This window comes from Chlamydotis macqueenii, chromosome 3 (assembly GCF_036417535.1).
Source record: "Chlamydotis macqueenii isolate bChlMac1 chromosome 3, bChlMac1.mat, whole genome shotgun sequence".
Taxonomy (NCBI): Eukaryota; Metazoa; Chordata; class Aves; order Otidiformes; family Otididae; genus Chlamydotis; species Chlamydotis macqueenii.
In genome coordinates this window covers 90,966,798-90,994,730 of record NC_141558.1, presented here as the reverse complement: position 1 = coordinate 90,994,730, position 27,933 = coordinate 90,966,798, and the positions used below count along the sequence as shown (strand labels likewise).

The 27,933-nt window shown below is 43.0% G+C and overlaps 1 protein-coding gene across 1 annotated transcript; it reads right to left on the bottom strand.

Moving 5' to 3' along the window:
* SRD5A2 (steroid 5 alpha-reductase 2) lies at positions 1–27,933 on the bottom strand. Its single transcript, XM_086745253.1, has 5 exons — positions 27,650–27,933; positions 3,989–4,152; positions 1,958–2,059; positions 759–909; positions 1–121 (listed from the first exon to the last, which is right to left on the bottom strand). Exons 1-5 carry the CDS (start codon positions 27,931–27,933, stop codon positions 55–57), a joined length of 768 nt encoding a protein of 255 aa, XP_086601379.1. The 3' UTR covers positions 1–54.

Below are 27,933 nucleotides of genomic sequence, written 5' to 3'. Positions count from 1 at the left end.
TAGGAATTGAAAAAAGCTCTATAAAAACAGAACACAGAGTCCATATTTCAGTCATTAAAAAACAAAAGGAATCAAGGCTTTCCTTGATTTTGGATAGTCCGTAAATGTCTTGAGATAGTACCTGAAAGAAAATAAGCAAGAGAGTGAACCTGCATACAGACAAGGAAACTGCACAGTTTCAATACAGCTCAGCTGAGGAACCTTAAAATTCCAAAGTGCCTTGCTTTGTAACCTCTGCAAAAGAGCATTCTGAAACTATTTACACCAGGTTATTTAAATAAGTGAAAGCTAACAATACTGTTAAGGTTCTAACAGACCTAAAGTAGAAATTTTAGGAATTCAGAGAAGGGGACCATATCTAGTCCAAAGACTGCAGAGGTTGCAATGAAACCCTTAGGAAAGGTTCACATCTACAAGGCTCCATAAAAAGTGGCTTTAACATGGTGGAAGCAGTGATGTAACGCATGTCAGATTAAAGGACTATAGACGGTTGGACTAGATGATCTTATAGGTCCCATCCAACCATGTGATTCTATGATTCTATGATTCTATGATTCTATAAGGTCCGCTTGACTTAACAGGGGCTCCAGTCGACTGCCTTACTTTCACCCGGTCACAAATAAGCCAATATACTTGTACATAGTAATAAATTTCGATTTTGTCTTGAATCCTGGCCCTGCTCCTCCGCCCCTCCCTGGCATTTTGCGAACTGCACTCCAAAAGCCAGCAGCAGCACATGGCAAGAAACAGTTTGATACCTGTGATGGTGATAAGCACGTGGCCCAATGCAGCAAAGAGTAAAAAAGGCAAAGGCGAAGGCTGGTAGGGACCAGGTTGCTATGGCAAAACCAAACCATTCCACGATTTCTCCAAAGTAGTTGGCTCCAGAAACATAGGTGAACAGTCCCCCTGCATTGACAGACAAAATATGTAATTTTTACAGTCAGCTCATGCACATGGAAAGTTCTTTCCCATAAAGTCAGCAGCTGAATATGCTGGCTTTCTTATTCAGAGCCCATAACAGCAACCTAAACCCAGTGCCCTGAAGCCAGTGGAGCCATGCCAAATGACGAGGATCTTGTACAAGACTTTTGTACAAGTACAAGAATCAAAGGTGATTCTCACCCAGAGGATTCCAGCACTTTTACAATCATTTGTTTTCATTTGGAGAAGGACGTAAGAAAGCCCATTATTAGACTTAAATTAAAATTATTAACATTAGTCAATTCTCTTCAGGCCCTAAAAAATATATCGCAACTCCACTGCCCTCAGGGAATGCAAAATCTGGATCTCGGTTTTGCATCTTAGCTAATCACAACATGTACAAGAGGCAGGTAAGTGTTGGAGGTGAGAAACTCTGGGGAGAGATATTACCATCCATAGCAAGTCAGCAGGAGTCAACACCAAAACCAGGAAACTCCTGGATCCCCATCCATATTGCTCTACAGAGCGAGACAGTTCCTGGTTCACCGCTCTGGCCCACGGCCACTCTTCCTCACCAAGCCTCACCTTGAAGGAGACGGAAAGGAAGTTCTGCACCTTGCATCCTTAGGGTTTTTTTTTCTCCTAAAGTTTACACTTTGAATCTCCGTTTTGCAGTGTAAGAAGTCCACTACTTCTTCCTGGGCACGGAGAATAATATTTCCTTCTTTGCAGCTGCCGTTTACAAGGCTAAAATCCTCTTCCTTTGTCCCACTTCAATATTCTCTAAATTACCCAGTGCATTTCCTAAAACCTCTACTCACAGCTCATGTTTTCCAGATACTCTCGTTGCTTCTCATGGACTGTCTGCAGCCAGCTCACACTAGTCCCTGCAGCTCAGAGGGGCACCTGAATCGAGTACTTGTGCGATACTGGCATCTCCACTGTTATTGTCGCTTTGCTGTGAATTCAGTCAGAAAACATTATCTATCCTGCTGCCCTACTTTCTCCAACGAGATGGAGGATAAGAATATACCTTGAGGAATCTTGTAAGTGACTTCCCCGGGTTTCCTCAGCTGGCGCAGCAGGAGATCACTGTGAATGTTGATTCCCATTCCCAGCAGAAATAAGAGGAGACCTAAGAAACAAACAAGAAATGAATTAGAAAGAGAGCTCTACCTCATTATCCCTACTCAAGTACATATGTGAGGTTTATCTTTGGAGCAGGGAGACAGGAGACCTAATGTGAGGTAGCTGGATTATTTTTGAAGTCAAAAGATGCGCTGCTACTGAGAAAACAACTGAACTGAAGAAGTGTAGGTGACTGGTGACAAATAACCCTATATCTCTGTGTCAGTTGTGGGATCACAGTCCTCTGGCATCACCCACATTAGGTAGCTTCAGTGTGGAGAGCAACTCTGCATGGACCGATGATCATCCTGACTACGCTGTTTTGTCAGTGAGACCAGAGCACTTTCAGCTGGTGTGAGAAAAAGCTGAACTTCCCAGGTGTGAGTAAAAGCTGAACTTCCCAGCTGGCCATAGTCATCATTTCTTGAACATCAAGGAGGGAATAAAGTATCCAACTGCCACTACTGGCTGATGGCAGCCAGCCACAGCTGTGGACATTACTGCATAGTAACCACCGAGCTGTAGGCAAGGACCATTAACCTTATTTTACAGCTGGGGAAAGAGTAGCACAGCAAACACAAACTTATCCAGCACATCACAGGGGCCAGGAAGAGAACCTTGCATCTGGGCACAGCTCCGTCCCCTGCCAGCGAGGCCGCTTGGACAGAGCTATGGCATGCACACTTGCTGAAGGATGCTGACAGCTTCTGGCCAGAATAATTCATTGACCATATTCTATTTAGCTGAAAAAACAGAGGCTTTTAATTGAGAAGCTCTGCAGGTGACATGCCCTACATTTCATGCCACATTAGACCCTGAGAAAACCACCTGACAGTGATTGGGAAGAAAGGAAAAAAATAGAGGTGGCATGTGCTACGAAGTATAGAAAAAAGACTGAGTACCGACAAAACCTCAACACTTCCAATAGCAACAGAAAGTTGGTAAGAGTCCACAGAGCAAGATATATGCAAATATACTGTTTGGTTTTTATATAACATTTCAGCTGCTAATGCTGGTTTCCTTTTTTTTCATTAAATATATATTTATCGTGCAAATTATGTGATGTGGTGTTTTCCTTGTTGGGTACGGGAGCTCTTACTAAACGATGTCTAGGATTTTTAATATGTGATGCCGTCTGAAAAGACTGAACTTGCATCCACAGTCTGAAACAGGGTACAGAAAGTACCTTGGTTATTTTATACTTGTCATATCCAATATATTTCCTCAGACCTCCATGTTAATCTTCATTTGTATTAAAAAAAAATCCTCCGTGCAGCACCAAATGTGTAATGCCACCTAGCTGCTCTTGCTCAGTTATTCTCTCAGGGATTTTACAGGGTGAAATTCAGCTAGGCTATTAAGTTACGGAATATAAAGGAACCATACTAACATAAAACCAGACTGTGTGTGATCTCTAATCTTCCCATGTGCCTTACATGCGAAAAAAAAAAGAGCCCTTTGTCTCTAAAGCCTCATTTATGCTGGGGTTTTGCCCTTCTTTTCTCTCTCGGTTGGAATAGCTGCATCAAGCACAAAGCTCTCCGGCGAGGAAGAGAAAGCCACAGTTTGCGCTTGCACATGGCCACTGCTGGGTGAACACTTCTGGCTGAGCCAGGGCACATCCCTGCTCAGCTGAGGCCTGAGATTGCAGCTCCGCAGCCCGTAGCAGCGGAGGCTCTAGAGCAGCATCAGTAAAACAAGACTGGTGATTTCAGACTAGGACATTTCATCGTACACCTTCAAAGGTGGCTGCCTAGCGAAAAGAAAAAAAAAAGTCACTGCACATTTTTGTTTTATCTGGGCCACCAGGCAGGTTTTATGTCGATTTCCATCACAACTGATTTGACTCACATGTTCGGTGAAGATTAGGATGTAATTCAAAACACTTACAAATTGCTTGGAGATTAGATCTGGGGAATCCTGCAGCTGTAATTACCTGATGTAAATCTGATGTCGGTGCACCAATCGTTTGGATATTCAGCGCAGTAAATCAGGTAGTACCCCTGAAGGAAGCCATTATAGATACAGAATAATGTGCCAAAGAAAAGCAATTGCAGTGGGAAAGGTCTGCCTCTAGTGAAGAAGGGGTAAATAAATGTCCTAAGGTAGATAAGAAAACAAAGTCAGCACATCACTCACTATAATGTTGTATTTGCAATTTCTCTGCTCTAGGAAAAAAAGCCTTTAACAAAACACAAAATATAAAAAAAGGTCAATAAAGATTTAGAAAATGAAAAAAACTGTGACAAAATAAGATCAGCAATTAATGGGAACAAGAAATACTGCAGATACCCACATTTTTCTGATCCTTCAGGACCGAACACAAGGTGGGAAGCTAGAAATCTCATCCAGAGTCACTGCCACCTCAGAAATGTCTCGCTGCCTTCCTTTTCCCTTGTTGGTAAAATGGGGAACTGGTGCCCACAAACAGTATTTTTGTTTTAAGTCCTTGGCTGCCCTTCGCCGTAACACTGCAGAGGGCCGAGCGGATACTGTGGAGGCACAGGGGCACAATGATGTTCAAACCAAAGCATTGCGGGGCAGCACCAATTGCAATGTTGATTCCCCACATGAGTATTGCAATGCCAGAAGCACTGTGGAGGAGCTTTGTTATGGAGAAGACGTTTCTGATCCCACTACGAGGACCGATCCCTGATGGCTTTAGCCCATGGTACCAAATGGAGTTGAAGGCAGTGGTGAGACCCTCCTAGTGCTCTCATTACCTGCAGTGTAGAGTGTGAGGTGTAATCCCCTTTCCTAGCTCCACTCAGAGACCTCTGCTCCTCCCCAACACGCAGCAGCTCAGTCCTGCTCTGCTTGGATGCTTCAACACAGAGGCAGAGCAATGTTGTTGGCTGCCTGGGTGAGCTGCTTTGCCTGCAGTCCCTGCTTCTCCTTCCTGCTTTCAAACTCTTTTTTAAAATAAGAAGAGCTAAAAACCTAAGGTTCATATGCTCATTGCCAAGATTTCTATGCAGCTCCAGCAGCTCGCTGGCTTCTTTAGACAGAAGCTGTGCTAACACTAGCATTGACATTAGCAGGAACAAACAAATTGTGCTGGTATAGTTTTAATTTTCACATATCTTTGGTTCGGGTGAGTGTATCGCTGTTGACACTGTGGACAAGTTATGAAAAGGAGAAGTTATATTCGTATTTGTTAGGCATTTTCTTACCTGGCCAATTAAGTTCTGTATGTGGTAAAATCTACACTCTTAATTTCTTTCTTTTGCCCCCTTGGACTTCGGATGGTGCTCATCATACCAATATATAAGCACTGTTGATAAGTAATCCACATCCTGGGTTGGCAATATCAACTTAAGCTGAGGCATAAAATATCATAACATTATAAATCTAGATTAAATCATACTGAATATGTCTAAAAATGAGTAAGCAGAGTGCAAGCCACAACGTGTTAATGTATTCACCGCTTTCCAAAGCAAGATAAGTCAGATTTCCAGCAATTAAGACAGTTGTAATCCAGAAGTGCTAAATATTTCTAAATATAGTGAAACCTAAGAGGTATGGAAAATATTTTTCACATTTGTCATATTTGTTACAGTACAGAAAGGAATACTTTTTCGAGTAATGTTACCAATAATTATTGGTTTTGCCCTTTGGGAATGGGATGCTGGAGTTATGAGTAGGCCAGGCAGCCTTAGCAATCCGACCTGCCTGTTGAAGTGATACTGACAAACTGGACCTGAACAGCTATGAGAAAAAGTGGGAAACTTGCAAATGGAAAATCGGAGAAAGCAAACCCTACAGACGAGAGAATTATATCAGACAACACAAAGTAAGTTTAGGAGGGGAATTTATGCAGCAGATTGGAGTGAGACTTGCGCTGCTTTATCCTATGTCAAAACCAGTTATGTTTGAGAGTCTTTCCATTTTTACAGCTGATGCAAATGGAAGTTTCTAGCACGAGCTGGCATTTCTCAGCTCCCAGCAAAGTTGATGATTGCCATGGTGCTTCCCGATGCTGCTGTTGCAGGATAAAGGTTACAGGCCCTTGAAAGGTGACTTACCCTGCAGTAACAGAAGGGGAAAAATCAGACGTAGACCTATCTACAGATGTGATGGATGCAAGACAGAAAGAACTTGCATGCAATCACAGGGGAGCCAGGAGGCATCAGCTTTTTTTTTTTTGTCGAGGGAGTGAAATCCTGGCATCACTGAAATCCCACCTCATAGCAGTTTTGAAAATCCAAGTTAGGACTTCATCCAAGAATCTTTGTTGTGGAGCAACTTCTCCAAGGAAATCTCCTTGGGTCTGTAAATCCAGAGGACAGATTCGGTTGTCTGTATCCAAACAATGCCCTAAGTCTCTGTTTTAATACAGCACTTGTCAGCTTGTTCTGCATGGCTTCTTGAGAGCGCACAAACTATTCCTGATGGGTTTCGAAAAAGGAATGCAGACAAAGTGGGGACATTTAATAGGTTTAAATATTCCATAGAAAAGTCTGCATCTCTACTGGAATTATTTTGCAGCATGAAAATTAAAGGGGGGCTGAAGGCCACCATTTTAGAATAACAGAACAAAACTCGGCCTTTTGGATTTAGACCAATGACAAATTTGACCTTTTTCTTTCAATGCAGTATTGATGACTAAGCCTTTACTCCTTTATTAACTTTATTGGCCAAAGGCACTGCATCTGACTAAACCATTGCCAACTGCTTCTTTTTAAATGAGTGAATAATAAATTATTCATCTTCTTCTCCATCATTTATTTTTCAGAAGAACAGGTTTTGAAGATAAAATCATTTGACATTGCATCAAATTTCATCTTAAAGGTGTTAGTCCAACTCCTTGAAAACTCCAAAAACCCCCACCCAAATGGGAGAAAATGATAGGTTTGTTCTTTCCACAGAAGTTGGAAGTATTTTCACAAATGTTACCATAATCCAGTAAGAGTGGGCTCTCAGTCCTCCTCTAACAGCTTGTTCATTGGAGACGTTTGTGCTGCTGCTGTGTCTTCTCCTCTCCAGGGCCCAGATGCAGTAGGTCAGACAGTAGCAGCTCATGTTTTCCAGTCTGGAAACTCGAGGTGTTTCCAGTGCTCATGAGGTGTTTTACACCTGGTGCAACTGGGTCAAGGGCTCAGGGCTGGTGGCTAAGAGTGGGGGGCACCTGGCTCCCTCCCACCCTGTGGGACATCAGCCCGCTGCTGCATCTGCCCATCCACCCCTCTGCCACCAGGACACCCCCCCATCTTCTTTCCCCTCAGTCCCTGGCCTCATCAGCTCTCCAGGGCACCCAGAGAGGGAAGGCTGATGGCAGCCATCCTGGTGGGCGCAGGCCTGATTTCCTGTCCCTGTCCTGCCTCTGCCTGGTCACTCCTTGGATGCTTTCAGGAAGGGATGGGTACTGCTGTGGGCACTCAGCTCCGATTTCACCTTTGGTGCTCTGTTTTTAGTTTTGACCCCTTGACTCTCAACCAGTCCTTTTTCTTGTCACCGTTTGGCAATCCATCATTATCTGGCCTCTCTCTAGATTCTTTGCTGTAGCTCCCTTCTTAGGGGAATGCTTTTGGTGTTCTTAGCTTGGACAAATATCTCTACCCCAGGTGATGAGTAAAACTCCATGATTTGTGTTACGCTAACTGCAGACCAATCAAACCTGAAAGGACTTCTCTGCTACAAAACAGTGGAGTTCCCCTTGATCTGTCTTGTGCACAGGTTGAAAAGATTGCTGTCCAAACCTGGAAAGACTACACCAATCTCAAACCAGTTTTGTTTCCACTGATAATTAACAGCATAGGAGTCTTTGCCATAGGTTGCCATTGGAATCACAATGATGACATACCTGACTACTAGGATGAAGGCTCAAGATGTTCACAAACATGATAGACTTCTACCTGGGGTATCTCTGATGTCCTGCACAAAGCCTCTAATTATTCTGGAGACTTACGGATGTCAAATGACATCTCTCAAAAACATCTCTGCTGAAGACTCTGTGCTAAAATCTGCACATACTTTCTTTTTTTGAGCTCAATCCTGTAGGTTATTTGTGGATTGCACTCTGAGGCAATTTTTAACTTTTACTATTTTTGAGTTGTGTTACATTGATTCTTATTCAATGCTTAAAGGAGAAGACTGTTAAGTCTGTTCTCCATGTATAGTCAACACCAGGGCACAATCTGGCACCTGATTTCTCTGTGCCCAACTCAAAATTTTTCAGTTAACCCAGACTGGATTTAAACATATGTAACAGTTAAAATGTCAGTTCCAAGCAGCAGGCACTCTTTCCCTTCAAAGGGAATGTAAAACAAAATACTCCAAAGTACCTTCAAAAGTGAAGCAAAGCATTTTAACCCTCCCTCATCATGACATCTACAAATGCCCCAGCATCACAAACTGGAGTAGAGCCTCCTCACCCCTCATATTCCTCTCCTCAAACATCCTACCCTGAGATGCTTTGCCCTTCCCCACTGACTCTTAGGGACTCTGCGGTAGTCCAAAAAGGTCAGCAAGCCAGGAATATTTGAACAAGGAGAGCAAGTAGGTTATCAGCAGCCACTTGTACTGCACAAGTGGACCATGTCCCTTTTGCTAAGAAGATGTGCACAGTGAGGCATGCTGTGGCACAGCCTCAGGAATAAAACCTGAGCTATGGCCCAAGTCACACACACACAGGCAATGACGGCAGGCAGGAATGCCAGATTGGCCATTGAGCCTCTGGCAATACCCACTGCAGGTACAGGACGGAGGGCAAATCTCTTGACGGCAGTATTGCAGTTGTATCTTATCTCCTGATGTAAGGAAAGCTGTAAGTTTGGGAGCTGAGCTCTTCTGCTGGAGCCGATGTCTACCTGCAGCTGCCTGCGGAGCCCACCAACGCAGAGGGGGCACAGTGGCTGTGCGTGCCACAGGGTGACTGCCAGCTGCAGGGCATGTCTGCTTCGCCGGGGCGGGGGGCCGCTCCATGCCTGCTTCCTGCATCTCTGGGAGTGTGTGAAACCATCAGATAATCATAATAATTTGCTGGTCCACAGCCCAGTTTGTAAACTCATCTTAAATCATTTCCAGTGACTGTGATGGGAGCAAGATAACTCCCTCCTTATTTTAATCATGCAGATTTACAGATCTAGTCCTGACTAACACAAAGTTGGAATTAGCTCTCCTTTCCAAGCCACATGCAAAACATCCTACTTCCATGCTCCTCCAAGGATCTTTGGACAAAGTTTTGATGACTATAATTTAAGGAACAAGAAAGATATGCCTATTACTGAAAAGCTTTCAATTCAGCTGTATAAAACAATAGTAAACCTGTCATGTTACATTAATTTCTGAGTATTCTGTCTAACAAATTTCCTCAGTCTACACTCCTTGGGCTGTTTGTGGCCTACTTATGAAATTCATCCAACCTGAAGCCTGTTCGTAGGGAGACTTTCCTTGTGATCTCTCAGTAGCAGGTTCAGGGCTGGACAGACTTCTGGCAGGAGCAGACTCATCTTTCCTGGGCAAAAGACATAGGCACACATCTGACCAAAGGATGGGAGAAGGACTGAGGAAACCCTGAGACAGACAGTGCCATGCTTGGTTTTGAGGAGTTCTTGAGAAGAAGGGCAATGAAGAGTAGAAAGTCTGGGCAGCACTGATTTAAGGCAAAGACAGCAGAAATGCAAAAGGATTCAGTGTCAAAATACAAAGAGGCAGGGCAGAGAATGCCATACTGAACCACTGAGACTACTGAATTTGGACTGGAGATTAATAAGAACAGACATATTAGAGATAAAAAATAACACTCAATATTAGAAAAGAATTTATTTGGGAGAGCTCAACAGCTGTGACTGAGAGTTTTCACGATACTGAAAGGAAGTAAGTTTGAATGCAATGAAAAGAAATGTCTGTTAAATGTAATATAGAAACAACATTGAAGTAAAGAGCTTGGTAGGACTGGGAGAAAAAGGGGGATAACCACAGGTTACAGACACAGGTAGGTCCTTTAATAAAGAGAAGAGAAAGTCTAAAGGTTTGGAATGCATATACATTTTCATATTTCAGGGGATAAATTGTATTTCATTTAAGATAGGCAGAAGGTAGCAGCTGCCCTGGGCAACACCATCATTTACTGCACTTTCTTTTGAATGACCCAATATTGGCTTCTGCCAAGACAGAGTACTGACTGTGAAGGACCTCTGCTCTAATCCAGCGTGATCACTTCAAGGTTTCATAATGTCTCACAACTCATCTAACAACATTACATACAAATGGAACAAGTTGAAAATGATAGAGTAAACTCTCTAGAATAGATAAGCAACTGCTTACTGCTTAACACCAGCATTTACGAGCAAAGCTCCAGAGTGATACTTGCTATCCCAGGAAAGCTGACACGGTGGATGGCAGCACTTGCAGAAGCCAACTCCATCAAAGACTGACAGTCAAAGGGAATCAGCAACTGCACTTGAATTCTGGCCACAGAGTTAAATACAGACTTCAGGCTGAATTCTTGGTGCTGGGTCAGAAAAGCTCAGTTGCTCGCAACTGTATTTGAGTAAAGTGTGATTACAGGAAAAAAAAAATCCCGACATCTGCAAAAAGCATGTGCATCTGATGTGAATGCCTAAAGAAAAAATGTTGCCTCTACATTACTGTCAATCATTGCTGAAAAAAAAACCTTGGAAAAAAATTCAGGAATCTGAGCTATGTAACACTCAGTCCCAACATTCTGAACATCTAGCACTACATGTGCCTCATTGATTCCTACAGATTCTAGGTGTGCTATACACTTAGCAAATTAAGAAGGGCAAATACAGTTTATAGATGAAACTGAGTCCTCTTCACATTGCATACAAGAATTATTAGGTGTGCTCTACTTAAGAAAATATAAGTGGTTGAAAAAAGGAAAGAAAAGGAAAGGAACAGGACCTAAGAATGGGTATTTGGCTTTAATTAGTACAGAAGAACTGTGTAGGCTGAACTCCAAGGCAAAAATTTTTGCTCTTCTAAATTCACTACAACAGCAGGCAGTTTTCAAAAGTGCTCTGCAAGTTTTTTTAAAAATTACTTCTTTACTCCTCTTGTTCTTCTTCCATTGTTTCTGAAACTGTGACTGAAAAAATCTGGTATCTCCCAGTGATTACCAGCATCCAGTTAGAACCAACAAAGAAGAATTCTTCCTTGTCACTGGTAGAAAAGGCATCAAATAATGAAAAGTATTGATCTTTTCTACTGGCTTTAGCAGGTATAGAAACAAAACCCTATACTTCAATTATTATATATTTTCTAAAGGGAAACCAAGAACAGAATTGTTGAGTTCGGAATATTAACAAGCTGCATCAGCAAGTCACAAACCATCAGCAAGTTACACTCAGTACACATTGAAATTGGTATATTTTTTTCTCAAATTTTGGTGTACAAATACCAAATAGGTTTTAAATACCCCCAATTACAAAATATTACTTTATTTATATTTGCTATTAGCTAACCACTTATTTATTCCTTTTTGTTTGTGATGTGGAAAGGAGATCTGAATGACAGCTGAACTAAACATTGGGAAAAATTGATTGAATATCCATAATCAAAGGCGACTGAGGCAAGAGCCTAGAACCAGCTGTTAATATCTTTCTCACCATCACCTGCCAAACTAGGCAAATTCATTGGAAAGATGGGGATTTGTTTTTTAAATATTTTGCTCTTTCATAGACAAAGAAGGTAAAGTGAAGCTAACAGAGCAAAGGAAATATGTTCTCTGTACAGATCCCTGTTGAATCACAACAGTTTGTCCTCATACACTACAAAGCCAGGATCTTGGTGTCCAGGATGTACGGCATGATGGACTTTTTGTCTGAAAAGCCAAATGCTAATACTTGTAGCAGCCTCCTTGACGGGGAGTGCTACATATCTACAACAGCAGGAGGCAGGACTCATTTCTATATTTAACTTAGATAATCTTATTTTCTTAAAATAGGTTTGTAGAGTGAACGAATGGAAATAAATTGGATATATTATAGGAGAGGAATGGTAGCAGCAGAAAGTGTCGCATGTCTTGACCTTAGTAAGATTTTTTACACTGTCTCACTCGCCCAACTTATAAGTAACTTGAGGTTTCCTGGTTTAGAGGATGTTATTTCAAGTGGCTGCAAAATTGATTGATAAATTATATCAAGGGATAGTTAACAATTCCTCACTATCAAACTAGAAGGATATTTTGAAAGAAGTTCTGCAAAATAATTTTCTGGTACTACTCAGGTTTTTTTTTTTTAATGAATTATATGCTTCTGGGGAAAAAAAATAATATTCCTAATGTTTGTGGCTGGCACAACTCTGGGAAATGCTGAGCACACCAAGAGTGAGGGCTAGAGTTTACAATAATCTTGAAATATCGGTTTCATAGTTTTAAACCAGGAGATTTGATTCAATAAAGATAATGGCAAAATACTACACTTGGGTAAGACTGACCAAATGTAAAAGACAAGCTGGAGAACAGGCGGGATAGCAGAGGGAGTGCTGACAGGTAGCAAACTGAGCATGAGGTAATGGTGTCAGGCTGTTGTGAAAAAGGCAAATGTTAACACGTAATGTGGGAATGGAAGTACCATTGGAGACACCTGAAGTAATCTTGCCCCTTTGCATGGTGTTAATAGGAACTTAAGTTATACTGTGCACAACTGAACCACTTTGTAGAAGACAAGGGCAAAGTGGAGGCAACCCAGAGAAAAACAACTGTCCTCTAGGAAATGTGACATGTAGAAAGACTGAAGGATTCAAGATTGTTTAAGCTAACTAAGAGAAGACCATTGGAAAACATTATAACAATGTACAACTGTATAAAAAGTTGCTGCAAAGAAGAAAGGAGTAAAACGTTCTCCTTGTCTACCGGGAACACAATAAGAAGTAACAGGCCTGAACAGCTGTATAGAAAACGCAGCTTAGAGATTAGGGAAGGACAGAGGAGTACTGGAACATATGAGCCGAAGGGTTGGAGGAATCTCCGTCTGTTAAGGACAGACTGTTAAGGACAGACCAGACAAACATCCATCAGGAATGGCATACGCAGTCCTTAGACTGATTATCTTTCCTTATTCTATGTACTTACCCAGCTGTTGGAATTCTGAGCTGTTGCAGGCTTGGTTGTTACAGAGCTCTGGAGCTCATGGAGCCCTCCCCTGCACTAATTTCATCTGCACAGGCCAAAACACTGAGAACAAAATTTGAGGACTATATGTGGCCAGGAACTATCTGGGAATGGGAACTTGGAGCTATCTTGGTGAGAAAAAGGCTCTGAAGATCTGGAATTAGCTGAGCAAAAGAACTAGGGCGAGCAAAACCTTTTGCTAAGGCTGCAGACTGAACTCAATGTCAGGCCAGCTATCTCATTTGAAACTCTAACTAAACTTGGTCCAGATTCATACTCATATGAGTATTAGCGGACAGAACAAGGGTCAATATGACTAGATGGATTGTGGTGATGACAAATGTGCAAATCTCATTCATGGTGCTTCATGCTTACCTCTACTACTTGATAGTATCTAAAGTGCAGCAGAACTCAAAGATTATGAGAATGTTTGTTGTTTTATCTAAGCAATGGTGTGTCAAAGGCTTAGCCAGCCAAAGCATATATTTCAGCGAGGTATCTCACTCTTTTCTTCTCCAGAAATAACCACTTGATATTTTTGAAGACAGATCACTTTTTTCCTATTGCTAAACTGCATGTCTGCCAAAAGCATGAAACGTGTGCCAGAGCAACTTAACCAGACACTACACTACACACTTCAAAAAGCTCACTGCTCCACTGGAGCAGAGAGTGCAAAGCATTCACAGAGGCTGAGAGTGTGAGCAGAACAAAAGGATGCATCTACAAGAAAAATGGTACAAAAGCCAAGGATGCACAAACCTATGCTTTTACACTTCAAGAAACGGCACTCAGAGAAAGTGTAATTGTTTTCCATAAGTGATCTACATGAGGCTGAGAAATGACCAAAGGAAGCCAGACATTGGTAAGCTATCCCTCTCCAAAGCTAAATCAGACTGTATCCAACCAACATACACTAGAGTTGCAAGTAGAGTTGCAAGGCACATTACTGATAGTCTTTAAAATACTCTTAACTGGCTTTTCCCACTCTAGTAATTCCTTCTTTTCCTCTTTTATGCCTAAATTTCTGCTCATCTCCATTTCGCTCTTCCAGCCTTCCTGACTTTGTCCTTTCTTTGTCCTTCCTTCTACAGATTCTCACCTCCTCTGTGGCTCTTCATGTGCTTTTTTTCCTAAAGTTGTCCCTCTCGCTGCCCTACCACTACACTCTACCTTTCTCATTGTAGTTCTTTTGCCTTTGTCCCTCTCCTTTTGCAGTTACGGCTGTGTATCTTTAGCAACAGGATTGCTCCTCCTGGGCTTCCTAACAGGTCTTTGTTCCCTCTGCACAGCTTTCTGGATCCTGTACCTGGAAAGGACTCAGCAATGACACAAGATTAGTATGGTTTATATTGACCTGTATGTGAAATACATCGTGCTTCCCGTACTCTTTAATTCCACATTCTGTTGGCTTTGCACTGCCTCCATAGTGTCATGTTTCAATAAACTACAAACTCTTTGCATAATTGGGGCATGTAACAGCATTGATCTACACAGTTGCTGCAACTGAAGCTGGCTCTTTGTTCCAGAGCAACATTGGGCACTTTGTGGACACAAGCAGAGGTGCAGACCTCCTGGGCTTCCTCTCTCCCAAGTGCCCATGCAATTGGTTTGCGTGAGCGAGGAACAGGCCAGGTGCCTGGTGGCGGAAGGTTTCTGGTGCCAGTCGCTAGCTGAGGAGCATGTCCACCCTCAGGGACCGGTGAGCATGTGTTCAGAGTCAGAGGCAGCACATTCACATCCCATGCACAGCGAGCAGGCTCCCAGCTGCTTTGCTGGCCAGCCTCAGCAGCCGTATCTGGCAGAGGGGGTCACAGAGCAGAAGCGATGCTTTGGGGCTACAGGAGACTGAGATACACACCTGGGTGCATGAGGTGACAGCCAGCTGCAGGAATCTCCCCCTCAGCACATGAGACTTGACACATCTGGGTTGTTTGTTCTGCTACATGAAATTGTTTGAGATTGTAAAAAAAACCAAAAAAACAAACCTATCTGTGAGAAAACTGAAGTTGTAAACTAAAGCAGTTTCTCTCTAGCACTGCTTTATAGATGCTCCTGTCAAAAACAGTTCCTGCCTCTGCTGAGAGTGCTTTTTTCACCATGCAGCAGGGTAACAGTAGAAGCATTTTTGACCGTTTCACCACAGTGCACAGAGTTCAGAAATGCAGCACCGGGTCATCTTCTTCCTTACTTGTTACTATGCAGAGAAATGCTCTAAGAAATTGAAAAATTCAACCTCTGCAGCAGTTTAGACCTGTTGTGTGTTGAGAAAGTCTTCTTCATAACTGAAGTGGCCAGAAACACTGCATACATTTTTTTTCCAAAACAGTAAAAAAATGTTAAACCTGAAAATTATATTTTTTAAATCCTTAGGCTCACATTTGAAGACCATTGGTTGAAATGTCTCACATTTGGAACAGTAGTAATCCAAATTTCTTCTGAACCTGTATGACCTCATGGCATCTGTGGCAGTACATACACACACAGAGAGGACCACAATTCAAAATCATAGAATCATAGAATCATCAGGGTTGAAGGGACCTTGGCCATGGCAGGTCTCAAGTTTGTGCTCCCATTAAAATGATCATAGGGCTTAACATCTTCTTTTTTTCCTAGGGAAAACCACTGCCATGGGCTGACTCTGAGACACAGCCATCTTTGCTCCCTCCCAAAATGTGTCAAAAGATTTCCTAACACTGAAAGTAGCTAAGCAAAACACTCAACACAAAGAAGGTGTCAGTATTAAAGCATCCCTTGATCCTTGAATTTACCCTGATACTGCCCTCTCACATAATCTCGTTTTCCCTTCCATTTCTTCTCACTCCTGCCCCAGCTTCTGCCCTAGCTGTTTTTAACAATTCTGCTTGTCCCTTCCTGTGCTACTTTGTCCTACCTGACTTTTTTATCTCTTCCCACCTTCTAGCCATGACTGTAAGGCTCACAGTGTTTTTTATTTCTCTGCATTCATGACAACTTATATTTTCCTAATCCATGCTGCCAGGACTCCAGCTAGGAGACCACTTCTTCCCTGTTGAGTACCATACCAGCCAGAAATGCATTAAAAGTCCTGCAGTGCCAGCCTGGACAATATTTGGCTGGGTTGCAGGCTTACACACTTGGGTCCCGCTTTAGCCTCAGATGAACCAGAGGAACAGCTCTGCACGGGCAGACTCCAAGGATATTAGCTGACAAACTTTATGTTTGAACAGATACAAACACATTTCTCAGAAACAATACTGTCAAGTTCAAATTACCTTTCCCAGGAACAGACAGAGACACATCTCTACACTTTAGTAACCTTAGCCCAGGCCACGTTTGAAAACATGAATGCTTTAATGATTCTTTCTTTTAAAAAAGGTTCTAAAGACAATCAACCAAACAAAAAGAACTCAGTAGCCTAATGTAGATACAATGGGTTTTTTCCCTCTCCTTCATTGTTCACAGGAGCATCAAAAATTTTATAGAAGCACTTGCATTGTCCTGCCCCAGATGTGTGACAGGAGTCACTGGAAGGTTTGCTTAGAACAACAGCCTTCAGACATTTTTTTATGTGCATCTCTAGCAGGAGACCATGCTAATGTCACTAGACTGTTTGAGTAGCCTAGCTAGGTTATTCAGAGTGCTCTTTAGCCTTCCTGCCCCACATCAAGTGATGACACTAAGGCCTAGCTCAAGGGGATTTGGCTTTCTAGGAAAGCCGCCCAGCCCATCCTTAACAGTACGTCAAAGTGCTACACATCATCACTCTGCCCCAGGATCTGCTCCAGCATAGTCCTGCCTGGGAATTGATCTGTTCCTTAACATCTCTGATAGGCAAACCCTCTTTCTATAGTAGATAGCGCATCTCTTTGCAGACAACCTTGATGTAGTGGCATTTTCCAAAGACATTTCTGGGAGGCACTCTCCAGCATGGAAAGTGTTGAATTAAGTTGGTGAAGTCCAGCACAATTATAAGCAAAACAGTATCTTATATATGGCAAAAGTTAACTGTGGGTGTTGCTACTCTACTGCATGTTTACAAAGAGTAAATAGGAAGGAGGAGGTCAAAACCAACTTCCTTCAAATGTGAACTTTTTTTCATTGTTGTTGCAGGTCACATGAGCCTTTCTAGAAATGGTGAAATTTTCTCCCCTTCCTTACGTATTAACACAGATTCATACTCATATGAGTATTAGCAGACAGAACAAGGGTCAATATGACTAGATGGATTGTGGTGATGACAAACGTGCAAATCTCACTCACGGTGCTTCATGCTTACCTCTACTACTTGCTAGTATCTAAAGTGCAGCAGAACTCAAAGATTATGAGAATGTTTGTTGTTTTATCTAAGCAATGGTGTGTCAAAGGCTTAGCCAGCCAAAGCATATATTTCAGCGAGGTATCTCACTCTTTTCTTCTCCAGAAATAACCACTTGATATTTTTGAAGACAGTATCAACAGCAGGAATCTGTAATACAAATCCAGATCTTTACATCCTCATCAGTCTTACCAAAGCCCAGTAGAGTTCAGTGCTCAGAATGTATCTTCCAATAAGGCTTTAAACTCCCAGGATATCAAGTGTTGTAACTTTCTCAGTGGGCCCAAACCTCACCTAGGTGAGATCAGAAGGACCTACTCATACCCTGGTGACAGCCTCATGGCTGGGACTTCAGGTCTCTGCCCTGGGACTGCAATTTGAACAGTTCCGTGTGTGAAGCTCAGGCTAGCAGACTGACTGCAAGACAACAAACATTGTCTGGAATTACAAATTGCAATACTGTGCAGCACACAAGCATACAAAACCTTCTCGAACAACCAGATTAGGGAATTGCATCCTTAATTGGCACAGTAGGAGCAGTGGGTGTGATGGGGAATGGAGAGCTGAAGCACAGCACACAGTAATGCCTATATGGGAAGAAAACTTGGAGTATAAATACAAAACCATAAAGGACTGTAAAGCTGCCTGGTAATGACAAAATAGCAGAAATGAATTAGCATCAGATAGAAACATACTGTTAACAGGCATGTTGTCTTGAAAAGAAGTGAAGAAAGATAAAAGTCTGAAGTTATTGCTGCAGAAATTCTTCCAGTCCAAGAGAAAAAAAAAGGAAAAATTATGTGGGTACACTTTGGGCTGGGCAAAATCTGTAGGTTTCTGTAATGTTAACCCACTTTCCAATGGGAAAGGAATGTACAGATAGGATTATTTGTGCTAATAGGTAGGAAGGCAATCAGCTAGTATTCTATTATGAGAGTGTAATTAGGAAGGTATTTAATAATGCGAAAGGAGACTGCAAGGAAGCAAACTCCATACCAGCACTGGGTACGTGAACATTTTACACTTCTGTGGCGAAGCATACAAGGAGATATTTTTGTTGACTATTCATACATTAATTTGAGGAAGCTGGCAAAACCAGCAATGAACCTAGTGTTTTCACTGAAGAGAAGAAATTAGATATTAGCATTGCTGAAACTCACTGGGATGAACTGCAAAAAGTTCAACTCATTGACTGGGGAGCAAGGAACGCACAACAGAGGCAGAGCCAATGGCCAGCCTCCGTCAAGGACATCGCTACCAGCTCTAGAGTTTCTGGTAAGTCCAAAGAGCAGGAGAGAGGATGCAAATGTGCTACTGTGTAGCTGGTGAAGGCCAAAAGGAATCTGGTTAGGGTCTACTGCAAAGCATTGAGGTGAAGCAAAACAGAGAATGGAATTCATTGCTTGTCAAATACCTCCGTGTTGTGCATTGGGAGATTAATGATAGAGGTTTCATGAGGCCAATAATGAAAACATCTTTAGTTATTGATGCTTAATTATAGTGATTTTCTAAGACAAAAGGATAACATAACTATTTTGATGGGGAAAAAAAATCATCTCTAAAACTAAAAATCCTACAACTCCTTATGAACCAATACAAAATACCTTCAAAAACTATGAGCAAATTAATTTATAAATTACTGACTCTTTGGGGGCCCGCATTTACCTGCATTTTCTCTGGAAGCCTGAGCTGCTTTTCTTACTGATCACAAGTCAGCACATCTAGATTTAAAAATGATCAGGTAATGTCCAGGTAAATGCTACACCCATCTGACCAGCCAGGCAGTACAGGTGGGCTTAAAAAGGGACTACATGAGCCACATTCTGCAGAGCCTGGGGAGAGGAAGAGTCTTTTTCTTTCTTCCCCCAACTTAGTTTTGGAGAGAGAGGAACTGGCCCAAAGAGCTGGCCAAAAAACCCTAGGCAGGGATATTGTTTTCAAATGTGCCTGCTTTCCCTGATCTTTTTAGAAATATGTCAATTTGGAGAAAACCAAGTACAGGCACACCAGATGGGTCACCTGCAACCAAAGGGGTTTGGGCATCCAGCTGTGTCTGAAAGAGCAGCTGCGTAATGTCTGGCAGATGTGCCAGAGTGCACTTCAGAAATGAAAACAGCAATTTTTAAAAATATATACTAACAGAGTAAAAGATTATGGGTTTGACTGGAATCAAAGTTGCAAGAGAAGAAAATAAATAACTAAATGTAACTCCAGCTGGCATTTAAAACTGAAATGCCTATTTAAATTGCTGGTGCCTCAGCTATTATGGGCCTCAGAACGGGGGGCAGATGCAGCACCCTATCTTTCACACCGGTATCTCCAGGAGCAGCTTTTTAGGTCAATGAGACAAGGCCTTCCTGCCCACCACTGTGAAAGGTGCCACCTCCTCTGCTCGCTTGGCCACTCTCTTTCTCACTTCTAAGAGAAATGCAGCATTAAGTTTTATATGGGATTTGATTGCCATGGCTTCCTCTCCATCATCATATATTTTGTTTCCCAGCTTTGGGTTTTGAAGCTGGACTGCAAAATGGAAATGCAGCAAACTCTTTCATATAAGCGTGAATGACACCACAAGCTGGAACATGGACAGAATCAAGGAAGAACACAAAGCCCCGGGGGGTGCAAACGAGATGTATTGGTATCCAGGTTATCTTTTCTTTCATCTTGACAGATAGAGGAAAGGGTGCAGCCAGAAATAGATACATAATGCAAATCAACTTCTGGCTTCATGGCTGGTGCTGTTGTGAGGGTTTTGGCTTTTATGACAATGAGATGTTCTTCAATGACTACAACCTGTTACAGAGGGATGGGATCCACCTGTCTAGAAGAGGCAAGGGAACCTTTGGCAGCAGGCTGGCCAACTTGGTCAGGCAGTCTTTAAACTGAAGGACTTGGGGGGCGGCATCCAAAGTGGTAACACTCACAGCATTGCATCCAGCTGGGGAATAAGCCAGGCCAGCCAGAACAGTGACAAATGCTCCTTAGCTGCCTCCCAAGATAAGAACCAGAAGACCAACCACCCCAAGTATGTGTATACCAGTGCACGCAGCCTGCAGAACAAACAGGAGGAACTGGAGCTCCGTGCCTGGTCAGAAAGTTATGATATCATAGGAATAACTGAAACATGGTAGGACAACTCGCATGACTGGAGGACGGCGATGGATGGCTATAGGCTGTTTCGTAAAGACAGGCAGAGAAGAAGAGGAGGAGGAGTCAAGCTCTATGTTAAGGAGAACCTTGAATGCAGAGAAGTCAACTATGGTGATCATGGAAGCCCTATTGAATGCCTCTGAGTCAAGATCACAGGGGTTGTCTCCAAGGGGGACCTTACAGTAGGCACCTGCTACTGACCTCCAAACCAAGACGATAAGGTCAATGAAACAATATTTGGATCACTTAAGCAAGCTTTGCATCAACAGAACCCGGTTCTTATGAGTGACTTCAACTACCCAGACATTTGTTAGAAGAACAATACAGCAGCTCACATGTCATCCATCAAGTTCCTGAATGTGTACAGGACTGCCTCCTCATACAAATGTTAAATGTGCCAACCAGGAATAAGGCACTGCTGGACTTTGTAACATCTTGGTTAGTGATAGCCTTGGCTGCAGTGATCACAGTATTGTGGAGTCTGAGATCCTGCTGAGCATGCTGAAGGTTAGTTAGTACTAAGTCAAAGGTTTTAGATTTTAGAAGAGCAAACTTCACCTCGCTCGGAGCTTAGTTGGGATGGATTGCATGGGAAGATTCCATGGAGAATAGAGGAGCTAGAAAATGCTGGGAATTTTTCAAGAACAAGCACAAAAACAGTTCATCCCCTTTAAAAGTAAGGGAAGTAAGCAGAGCAAGAGACTCCCTTGGCGTACAGTGCGAGTTTCAGAGTCTGCTCAAAACCAAAACAGAAACATACCAAAGATGTAAAAGCAGACTAGTATCCATTGTGAACTAGAAGGGCACTGCCAGGATGTGCAGAGATGCTGTTAGAAAAGCAAAAACTCAACTCGAATTGAAATTGGCCAGAGATGTCAAACACTACAAGAAAGAGTTATTTCAGCTATGTAAACAACAAGCAGAAACAGAAGGGAAATATTGGCCCGCTGTTAAACAGGAGAGGTGAATCAGCCACAGCAGTGCTGAAAAGGTAGAGGTTCTCAACACTTTCTTCACCTCTGTCTTTACGAGCACTGTTGGGGCCCAGGCCTTAGGAACAGAAATCCAGATTGATACAAACACAGACCCGCCATCAGTAAAGGAGAAGTTGGTATGCGAACTATTACAGGAGCTTGACCCCTACAAATCGATAGGTGCTGATATTATCCACCCAAGGGTGTTAAGAGAACTGGCTGACGTTGTTGTGAGGCCACTATCCATAATCTTTGAGAAGTCGTGGAAATCGGGAAATGTCCCAGAAGACTGGAAGAATGCTAATCTCATCTGGTATTCTGTACCCTCATCTACAAGAAGGGCTTAAAGGAGGATCCAGGAAATTATAGGCCCATCAGTCTTACTTCAGTCCCTGGGAAAGTTATGGAATGAATCCTCCTGGGGGCTATCACAAGTCAAATGAAGCACATGATTGGGAGAAGCCAGCACGGATTCACTAAAGGCAAATCATGCTTGGTAAACCTGATCACCTTCCATGACAAACTAACCTGCTTGGTTGATGCGGGGTGAGCGGTGGACATTGTCTACCTGGATTTCTCCAAGGCTTTCAATACAGTTTCCCACAGCCTCCTCCTAGAGAAAGTGATTGCGTTACGGTCTAGGCAAGTGGTCTGTGGGGAACTGGCTGACAGGCTGCACCAAGAGAGTGGTAGTAATTATCTCCCTTTCAAACCGGCAACCTGTCATAAGTGGGGTCTGCCAGGGATTAATATTGGGCCCAACGCTGTTTAGGATCTTCATAAGTGATCTGGATGATGGGATCAAGTGTACCTTCATGAAGTTTGCCAGTCAGTCAGTTTGAAGTTTGAACAATCAGTCATTGGAATAATCGACCCAGGGAAGTGGTGGATTCTCCATCTTCTCTAGACAGTGCTTCTGCCAAGAAAGGTTGGACCAGATGATGTGTGAGGTCCCTTTCAACCTGGTATTCTATGATTCAAACAGGTTTCTCCCCACCACCTGAGGGCTTCAGCTGGCATTCTCGCTGTATTCCTTAACCAGCACAGCCTCTCTAGCAGGAAAGGCTGTATTATAAACTACATTCCAAAGCAAAATACCTTGCAAGTCATTTATCACAAGAAGTATTCCTGTACATACATGTTATGCCACTCATCATTTTCAGCTCACGGCCAGCTTTTCAGAGAGATTGCATATACAGATGGCAGGCTTGGCATTCAGTGCTTTTCTCACTTTCTTCTTCCTTTTCTCTGCCCTCCTACCCCATCCCTCTTGGAGGCCCTACCACCACAGGCTCTACGTTATGAAAGTGAAGAAGCAATGAGCTCACCTAAACAGTGATAAATTCATATTTTTACAGGATGCTTGCCTTAGCACCATAGAGCATTTGGATGTCATTAAATTCACACCATGCTGCGGTAATAAAGCGCGCATTGAGAGGTGAAGAGCTAGCTAACTAAGGATAGGAGATAAAAAGGCTGGGGGGGCGGGACTGGGGATTCCTCCCTTCCCTTTCCTCCCGTCAGCAGCAGCAGCAGCCTGCCCTTAGCCCTCGCTGAAAGCCTCAGGGAGCATCATCTTGCGCTTGCCGCAAAGAGAGAGGCTGCTGCCTAGTGGTGGCTGAGAAATCGAAGAGCGTACTGCTGTCACGGGTCACCACAGGCCACTGGACTGCTGCTCCTGGGCCAAGGCGGGAAGAGGGGAAGGTCTTCTGGCTGCATCCACCTCCCTCTTGCATCCCCTTGGGCAGCAGATCTTTGTGTTGGATTGCGCTAGGGGAGGGCTGGCTCTCTGGCCAGCAGTTGGTACTGGGATGAGCATCTTCCTTCTCTTTCAGCAGTGGGTTAGATGGGAGGACACCACCTGCCAGACCTGGCTGAGGGGGCTCCACTGGTCAAGTACAGAGATCCTACAAAGTCCTTGTCAATGAGGAGCCATCAGCATTAACCCAGGGAGTTTACAGAAGAGGATTACAGTGCTCCTTACGACACTCCAGCATATTCCTCAATGACCTGACAATAAATACAAAATCACCTCTGATAAAGTTGGCACATGGCACAAATTCTAGACAACTGGTGAAGAGCAATGTGGGTAGGATTAATGAGTACTGAGACCATACAGTAAAATTACTTTAACATCAAAGAAATGCAGCCATACAAACACAAACCATTCCTAAGGATCGGTAGATTGTATTGTGGCTACACCAGCTCCAGGATGCTCAAAGTAGTCTGGAAACACAGAGCTTCCTAGTGCGACTCCAAAACAAAAAGCACTCTTCCGATCCATAAGCATGGGAGTAGCATACAGGAGCAGGAAGGTGATGCTGTCTCTACATACGCTACTACAACTCTAGTATTGTATTCTATATCCAACACAGATGTCTTCATTTTAAAATGCATGTAGGAAAAAAGGAGAGGAAAAAAGCCACTGAAATTATCCAAGGGCTGAGGGAAAAGTCTTTCTTGCATTGAGGGCCTTCAGCTGTGGTTCAGAGACATGATAAATCTGGTTTAGGATACCTCAGATCAAATAAAAAATGTTGCAGCTACTTGACACCGTGTTCAAAAGCAGGACAAATTAATTTTGCTGGTTTAAACCTGCTCCTAAATTTATGAAAAGGTAATTCTATCCTGACCAAGTTCATGCTGGATGAAGTATCATGGGTCTGCACCACTTTAACTCCATGTCAGATCAGGTAAGGTCTGTTCCCCTGTAGCTGGCATAAAGCCACCGTAAAAACATAAATCCAGCATAAACACTATGTCATGTGCAGTAACTAATTCATCAGAAACATGACTGTATGCTGCTGTAGCATCTGGATCACACTGGTGCAGACAGACCTGACAGCTCTGCAACAAGCAAACTGAAAGATGATCTGATTACTGTAAAAGTGATATCATGGTAAGAAAATACTAAAGGATACTAAGGAGTGCTTTAAATTAGCACAGAGCGAGAAACAGCAAGCACCACCGGGAGGAAATCAAGGCAAGTCAAATTCAAGCAAGACATTTTAAACTCATTGTTCAAGAGACTACACTACCAAAGGAAATAGTGGATTCTCCATAGAAAATGATGGATTCTCCATCTTCTGGGGTCTTCAGAGCAAGACTTCAAGTTACTACAAAATACGTGCTTCAGTCAAACACAAGCTACAGCTGGTCACAATGCATAGGAAGGCAGAACAGCTAGCACAGCGGTCCTTTAAAAATCTATGTTTCTCCAGTATGGACTACATTGTCCTTCTGAGCACACCTCTAATCAGAACTTCCCTCCTGCATGCATGTTTGGCGTAATAGATGAGAGAAAATTAGGAATTATAAAAGCTTCCCTGTGGAGAGAAAGAAGTCACTACATTATGCAACAACATACGAAGAAACTTTTCTCTGTTTCATACAAACATAGAGGAATGCGTAAATACAGATGTCAGATAATTAGTAGCACAAGTAAAAGAAGATTAACAAAATATATTTATAATTAAAAGTGGAATGCCTGTATTCACTTCAAAATTTTAAAGCCAGAAAAAACTTCAGTAGGCTACATCTGTTAAGTAAATGTCATTTTATTATGTATGTTTTACTCATTATACTTGCAGTCAAGTTTAAACACAAAAGTACTTAAAACTGTTGTTAGATTATTCCTAGTAAAGATAATAAATTAAAAAATAACAAGATAAAGTCTGGCTGTTGTATCAAAGTACTGAACCTTTTTTCAAACGCTGTATGCCAATGAAACGCCCAGTGTGACCAGTACCCCCTGCTCCTAACGCCTCGTAATACAGTTAGCATAACCAATGCCATTTTGTAAGGCAAATGGCTGGAATATGTAAGCGCACTGATCATGTATCACACCCCTCCCGCTTCTTTCTGCCTCTCTGTCAGCGTTGCGATAAGACGGTTTGCCCACTAGTGTTGGTGACACCCGTTATGGAACGGGGAAGAGTAACGGCACATGAGGCACTGCCTATAAAATCCAGCAGCTGCAAAGGGGCTTAGACGGGAGCTGCTGCTGAACGGCAAAGCCGTGATTAGCCGGTGGTCGAGGACGCCTCCTTGTCATCTTCTTCCTCCAAGGACTGTGTGAGTAACTTACATTCTTTTATGGTAAAGTCTGAGTCTAGATTGCAATTATTGTATCATGTGCTGATTATTAAGAATCTGACCTGATCTGCAGTGGGTCCAGGTGACTAAAAAGTTTTAGTAAATACAAATTCCAGATAATAAGAAAGCTATGCAAATTATTAGAAATGCTGTTTAACTATAAGCTCTGCTAATTGCTAAAAATTCTATGTAACAATATGCTATGCTAACTACTAGAAACTGTACATAGCAATAAGCTATGCTGATTGTGACAATTTCATTACGCAATAATAAAGCTCTAATTATAACCACAAACCTGTGGCCATTGGTCATTCTACCAAGGATCCCTCAAAGAACCTGCCTGGTTACATAGCGTCAGGTGACACTCAGAAAAACTCCTAATTTGCAATTTTTGTTGCTCTTTTGCATAACAGTAGAGCACTAATATTTAATGCAACATTTCAACTATTAATTGATTCAGTAGCATCTCAGACGGGCTTGCATGAGAAGAGGCTGCACACTGTAAGAATAATACTGGAGTAACACGCAGTACTAGAAACAGAATCCTTTGTTATACAGATTTTGTTAGAACGAGGGTGGGCTTTTATTTTTACAAGGGAAAAAGTATACTCCAGCCACAGATGAGGAGTCCCGCAAATTATTTGTGAAAGAAAATGTATGAAAACACGGCGCTTCCGCCTGAGTCTAGCAGTAATGTTGAAAAAGAACCCACTGACCCAAAAGATGTATGCTTACTGGCGGGGTAACATTTCTTTCGGCTGTCTAGAGGTGCTTGTTGATTTCTGTGTTTCTGAAACAATCAGAAATTCTTGAGAATAGCAGAATGCATTAAATTAAATTGAGAATCACTACATCCAGTTAATACATCTAGCTTTCTGGGAGCCAAATGTGTGGTAGGTAGCGTCCTCCAGCTGACTTAGCACAGCAAAGAAAAGACAATGTTGGTGATAACGAATATATCTCTAACATAGTGTTTTAGCAATGTAAACCGTTCTCTGTTTTAAATTTCTCTACAGTGGCCTAGCATTTCTATCCCTAAACTATAGATATTGCAGCTGGATTTTCAAAATCGATTTTGGTTGAGTTGCAAATAATAATTTCTGATAAATCATTACATGCATATTTTCTATTTCTAGGCAGCAAAATAAAAAGTAGAAATAGGAATTGGGGTAAAAAATGGCAAACCGAGTCAGAAAAAGTTTTGCCTCAGCAGTAATGGTGTGATGTTGCCACAGGCACTTGCCATTTGTGAAAGGCCAGTTTTTTCCATGAGCAAAGAAGCAAAAGTCAAATTCCTCATGAAAGAGCTCCACAGAAAATGGATGTGGAGCAGAAGGTAAAAGACACTCGGGTCGATCTGTCAGAAGATGCATTCCTGTGACATACACCAGAACCAAGTCCCACCACCTGCAGAACCAGGTGACAACTGTAGAGCTATGGCACTTCCAAGTTTTCAGCAAGTGAGTCAAAACTTTACTTTTTTCTTTGAGCTCCCGATTAGCGAATACAGAATCAGTTAGACTTACAGCGTTCGACATCTGATAATGACAAAGTTTATCTAAAAATAAAAATAAAACGGGAAAAAGAAAAAAAAAAGAGATGGATTGGTGCTTTGGCAGTGAGGTGGGAACGACGCATGGAGCGCTGAGGACCAATCCTTCTGCCGCGGCACAGCAAACCTGCGGCCGCTCCGCTTCCCCCCCGCCGGCGCCGCAAGCCCCGCGCTCCCCTGCCCCGCAACGCTCGGGTGGGCTTCACCCAAAACTTTGCTCCAGCTTAGCGCAACCTCGTTCTGGTTTCGTTTTTTTTTTAATTTTATTTATTTAATTAATTTTTTAAGCTAATATTTCAGCGCGTACATCCTCTCCCCCGCTTCAGGCACCCGAGCACCACCTGCTCCTTCCCCCCGGTGTCCAGGGCGGGGGTAGTGCGGCGAGAGCCGAGGGGGGGGGGGGGGGGGAAGCGGTGAGACACAAGCACACACAGAAAGACCCCCGGCGGCGGTACCTGTAGAAGTAGTGCCAGCAGAAGAGGCAGCAGAGGAGGCGGCAGCCGAGGGGTTCGAGGCGGGGGGGGCTGCGCAGCGCCAGCAGCAGCGCGGGCACCAGGAAGGAGGGCAGCTCCTGCAGGAACCAGGCGCAGCGCGCCGGCAGCCGCCCCCGCGGCCGGCACAGCCGCTCCTCGTGCTTCCCGTAGCGGGACGGCACCCGCAGGTACAGCGACAGCTGCAGCAGCGCCAGGGCGCCCAGCAGCGAGCTGAGGGCCAGCACCAGGCTGGGGAAGCACTGCAT

Coding starts and splice junctions, on each gene's coding strand:
- SRD5A2 (XM_086745253.1), bottom strand. CDS start 27,933: ATGCAGTGCTTCCCCAGCCTGGTGCTGGCCCTCAGCTCGCTGCTGGGC. Junction 4,153..27,649: donor TGCTGGCACTACTTCTACAG/GTACCGCCGCCG, acceptor TATCTACCTTAG/GACATTTATTTACCCCTTCT. Junction 910..1,957: donor CACTTACAAGATTCCTCAAG/GTATATTCTTAT, acceptor CTGTCAATGCAG/GGGGACTGTTCACCTATGTT.